The following is a 4,662-nucleotide window of genomic DNA, read 5'->3' on the forward strand; positions in this document are numbered from 1 at the left end:
GACAAGATCTTGGGGTCTCACGTTGTACTCTGAAAAGAAGTGGCAGTTGCATCGGCCTATCTGGACAAAAGAGTATTAAATACTCAAATTTGCTGGCAGCGTTGTTGGATCGTCAAAGACGGCAGCCAAGGACGTGCCTTGCACGTCCTCCTCAATCTGGTCATTGCACAAACACATGAGACGCGCCTTTGTAGCTCTTGGAGTGAGGTGTCCGCTGCTGACCTGATCCTGGTTAAAACCAGCCAACTCTGCAAGCGTGCGATAGAGGTCCACCAACTCTGCTTTCACAATGGTGCGTTGGCCTTGCGAGGACGGTTTCCATGGCACTCGAATGATGAGCGGCACGTGTACAGCAAGCTCCGAGTCTGTCTTCTTGCTCCATTCATTCAACTGTAGACCCAAGCAAGGAGTGCATGAGCTGTCGGCGTGCGGTGCACAGCAAGTCAGTTGTTGAAAACTCAAGGCCTGCCTCCATGGATAAAACATGATACCTCGCCGAGTTGATACCCATGGTCTAGTTATGATGGTTTATTGGGCGTAGCGCAACACGTGAGCACACTGTTAGCAGAGTTGAGTTACGCACGGTTGCTTCGTTTGATAGAGGCCCACCTGAGTGGAATACAACGATTGTGTTGTTGGCTTGACCCAGCTCTTCCAGCTTTTGAAGCGCCTGTCCGAGCATGTGATCCGAGTACGTGATGGCGGCCATGTACCTGGATGGGATGCAGAAGAAGGCCAAACGTTGTCACCAAAGTGCTTGAAGCGAGTTGTGAGCATGCGACTCATGAATGCGATTGATGCGCCTACCAGCGGCGGTATTCATCAGTGCGATTGCTGGGGATGATGCAAGTGGGGCAGCCGTGGGCAGGGTCTGTGATGTCACCGTCATTCCAATTGCCCGCCATAAAAGGCCCATCGGTGGCAGGCCCTGGGTGCTTGGGTGATTGCACAGCGTCGTTTGACCCGGGAGGATATACTTCCGGACCATAGAAGCCAGCCGGCACTCGGTAGGGGGCATGGGGGCGATGGACGCCGATGGAGACCCACCAAGGCTGGCCCGAGTTGACGGCCAGCTCCAGGCGCTTCAAGCCCTCGGTAAGCGCTAAATCCTCGTCCTGTTCTTATCATAGCAACGGTATGTAGTGGGAGGTGAGGCGGATTGAAATTAAGAGTTTTGTGTGATGTCGTGGCGGGGGAAACAGGTGGAAAGATGAGACGCACGGTGTATGGGTTGGCAGAGGAGTTGGTGATGCCGCAATAGTTGTTGAATTGGCCCGTCTCATCACCTGCTCCACATTGAATCCAGGCCGTTTGGTTCGATGGGTATGACCAGGACTTTGGGTCGTCCATGCCGTCATGATAAATCTGAAGGTAACAGTACGCAAACCCCAAAATGATCAGGGTGTGTGCGCATGGTTGGACTTGCCCACAAGAAGCCATGCAGAGGGCAAGAACTGGCCCAGCTCAAATAGCATGGCACAGAGCGCCGTGTCTGATGTTTGAGCAAAAGAAGACAAGTCAGGATGGCCGCTGCGTAAACCCACCTTGCCGGCTGAGGTGGTAAAGTAGCCACGGTCCTTGAAGAACTAAAGGGTCAAGTGTCTATGTGTGTGAGGCCGGCGTGGACTCGAGGAGGGGGTAAAGGGCCCAGGGCATGGGGTGGGGGCATAGTTGAGTGGCACAAAGCAGACCTCGGGCATGGTGGTCCAGTTGGGATGAAAATCTCTAAACTTGTGCATAAAATTGAGACATCCCGTGCGATCGGGCCGACGACCGGTCATAAAAGACTGAAGGGAGAAATGAGACTGCATGAGCCGCCCAAGGTGCAGGTCACGCAGTCGGAACAAAACATAAAAAAAAAGGAAATTGCAGACGTTGCGACTGGGCGCACAATAGGCAAATTGCGTTGATGCAAAGTCGAATTGTAGCCCACTGGCGGCCAGGGCGTCAAGGTTGGGTGTGATCATAAAGTGGTGGCCATAGGTGTTCAACTGAAATCCATGTGATGGACAAAAGAGATCCATTGCAGGTGAGTGGAGACAGATATTGGGCAACCTAGGCTCGCTTCACGGTTCGGGAGTCAATTGGCATTTCAGCTGCCCCTGGCTCAGACTGTGGCCGACAAAGCTAGAAATGTGCAGTCTCACCTCACTGCGCATGTCATCGGCGACCAGATAGCTGCGGCAGCCAAGAGACATCAAAGGGTCATGGTCAGTTCCGGCGCATCAAGTCGAGCGGTGGGCCCAAGGCCAATCTGGCTCAATCGCGACAAAACACAAGACATCATCGAGGCTGAGTGCAACGGCGATTGGACGATGGGACGAAGGGGACGCACAGGATATTGGGCTGCTCCATGCTCCACACGCCGTTTACGACCGCCTATTGTCCAGATCCAAGCCAAGTTAGGTGAGAATAGAGTGAACCGCAACAGGTGGCCTGTTTTCGTTTCTGGCGTTGTCCGTCCCCACTGCATGCCGTATACCAAGAAGACAAGGCCCGTCGCCATCGACACTGCCGTTTGTGACACGGTCATCGCGTCTGATCGATCGGTTCCACTTTGTTGATGTTTTCCTGTTGTTGCTAGTGATGACAAAATTGTGGGTTGCGAAATTTTGAGCTTTGAGAGAGAGAGAAAGAGAGAGAGAAAATTGAATTGGTTTGAGAGAGAGAGAGAGAGAGAGAGAGAGAGAGGTTTGAATTGTGTGGCAACTGCGAAACGCAGCTGTAGAGAAAGAACTCTGGACCACAGTGGCAAGCTGCAATGAGGGACGTACAGACCCCATCCCATGACAGACAACACCAGGCAATATAGAAAGAAAGAGAAGAAGAGGGCAAAAAGAAAAAAAGGCTTGCACAAAAAACAACAACAAAAAAAACTGAGAATCACAATTGACCATGGCCATTGGACCAAGGGCGTCGACGCGCGCAGGAGCGAGCAGAAGGGCCAGAATAACAAAGCATATGCACACGTCGATCATTTATAACAGACAAGTTGTTAAGAAGAAAAGAGAAAGGAAGAGTGGATCAAACAGGCAAGAGGAAAACCAGGACAAACAAACAAACAACCAAAGCGGCAGCACACAGACTGGCAGGGCAGCGGTTGCTGGGTAGCAAGCCGTTTGCATCGAGCAGGCTCAGCACATGCAGACGGATAAAATCAAGCCGAACCAGACCAAACCAAACGTCTTTAATTGATGAATGTGCTCATTCAAGTACCGTCAGTGCCCACATGGCCGCAAAAGAAAAGGTTTAGATGAGCATACCCTTTTGGCGCAGGGCCTCGAGGCGGGATTGGACCGGCGTGAGCTCGCTGGTGGTGTCGTACTGCTCAGCTGCAAACTGATTGCGATCGTTCCACTCAGCCAGGGATTGCTGGTAATTGATAAGCCACTGCTCTTCTGCTGCCTGCAACATGCTCTTACGCTCCGAAAGCGAGAGCGAGATGATGGCACGGGCTTGCGCGGCGCTGGCCTCACCACGTGCCAGCTCTTCTCGCTCAAGCGCCTTGCGGGCTTCCTCAATTGCAGCGCGCTCACGCTCCTCCTCCTCCTGCTTGGCTCGATCGGCCGCCTCGGCAGCATCACGCAGCGCTTGTTGCTCGGCCTGGCTAGTGGCAAGTTGCTCCGCCTTGGTCGACTCAGTCTTGAGCAGCTCATTGAGGCAGTCATAGACGGCACGGTAAATGAAGATGTATTGCATCTACACACCAGGTGGCGGGCACGCAAGAGGTGAACAAAACGTGGACCTTGTGAGTTGCTGGTACAGTATTGGGATTGAAGGCACAATTCTTGCCGATCCCATCAACCTGTCTGACCCAGCTCAGCCTAGTCCCGGAGCTCAATCGAGAAGCGCCCGCTAAATATCAGGATTGGGCACGTTGCCAATACATACCTCTGTTTGCACCATGTAATTGCGGCGGAGACGCATGTCGCGGACCACTGCGTCAACATTCGGCATGCCACCCATGTCAAGGCATTGCTTGACCAGGGTATCAATAGCAATGTAGGTGCCCGTGCGCCCGACGCCGGCACTGCAGTGGATGACAATGGGCACGTCTTTGTTGGGGGTACCGGCATTGACGGCATTGCGGAAGCCGAGAAGCTCGGCTGTCGTCAGAGGGACACCGTGATCGGGCCAGGAGGTATAAGCAAATTGTTTGACGGTGCGCTCTTCACTGTTGCAGCGTACAAGAAATGTGCGTACAACAAAGTGGCGGTGAGCCTCGGCACGAAGGTGTGTGACGGTGACGTCGCCATAGCTGAGCGTTTGCGTAGGCGGTGTGGAGGTGGGGTCGGGCCAATAGCGATGGCATTTGATGCGGCCCTTCTCCACTTCATGGGTCACCATGACGATGGTGCAAGCGTTTTGCTCCCAGACCATGCGCCAAAAGTCTAGAAAAGAGTTGGGGACTGGTCCTTGAGAGGCGATGTAGCCATTGGGTTGTTTGTAAGCGTCGACCCAGCTAGCGTTGATGTAATCGGTGGAAGGATCATCACCAATTTGGGACAACTTGACACGGCCGGCATCGTAAGCCACAATATTGCCGTAACGGTTTTTGAGGAGGTTGGGGTTGGCATATGAGGCAGTGGCCGGCTGGTCGCGACCAATGTCGTAAAAGTCCTGATAACGCATGTGATAGCCCGTGTTGGTTCCTTCGTCCCA

The 4,662-nt window shown here is 53.3% G+C and overlaps 3 protein-coding genes across 3 annotated transcripts in view; all 3 read right to left on the bottom strand.

The window, feature by feature from the left end:
* The window catches only part of MONBRDRAFT_25248 (uncharacterized protein), a gene marked incomplete at both ends in the record, with an annotated part of 3,460 nt that extends 672 nt beyond the window's left edge, over nt 1-2,788 (bottom strand). Inside the window, 10 exons of the mRNA XM_001745645.1 lie at nt 223-390; nt 584-713; nt 808-1,115; nt 1,222-1,365; nt 1,545-1,586; nt 1,692-1,805; nt 1,875-1,991; nt 2,148-2,178; nt 2,336-2,379; nt 2,483-2,788. Coding sequence (XP_001745697.1) covers nt 223-390; nt 584-713; nt 808-1,115; nt 1,222-1,365; nt 1,545-1,586; nt 1,692-1,805; nt 1,875-1,991; nt 2,148-2,178; nt 2,336-2,379; nt 2,483-2,788 — 1,404 coding nt within the window. The remainder of the gene's footprint in view (nt 1-222; nt 391-583; nt 714-807; nt 1,116-1,221; nt 1,366-1,544; nt 1,587-1,691; nt 1,806-1,874; nt 1,992-2,147; nt 2,179-2,335; nt 2,380-2,482) is intronic.
* A 461-nt stretch (nt 2,789-3,249) lies between these two features.
* MONBRDRAFT_25249 (uncharacterized protein) lies at nt 3,250-3,699 on the bottom strand (the record flags this gene model as incomplete). Its single annotated transcript, XM_001745646.1, has 1 exon — nt 3,250-3,699. The coding sequence occupies one exon, from the start codon at nt 3,697-3,699 to the stop codon at nt 3,250-3,252; it is 450 nt and encodes a 149-aa protein (XP_001745698.1).
* A 156-nt stretch (nt 3,700-3,855) lies between these two features.
* MONBRDRAFT_8034 (uncharacterized protein) lies at nt 3,856-4,632 on the bottom strand (the record flags this gene model as incomplete). Its single annotated transcript, XM_001745647.1, has 1 exon — nt 3,856-4,632. The coding sequence occupies one exon, from the start codon at nt 4,630-4,632 to the stop codon at nt 3,856-3,858; it is 777 nt and encodes a 258-aa protein (XP_001745699.1).
* Nucleotides 4,633-4,662: the final 30 nt, after the last annotated feature.

This window comes from Monosiga brevicollis, genomic scaffold, assembly GCF_000002865.3.
Source record: "Monosiga brevicollis MX1 MONBRscaffold_9 genomic scaffold, whole genome shotgun sequence".
Classification (NCBI taxonomy): domain Eukaryota; class Choanoflagellata; order Craspedida; family Salpingoecidae; genus Monosiga; species Monosiga brevicollis.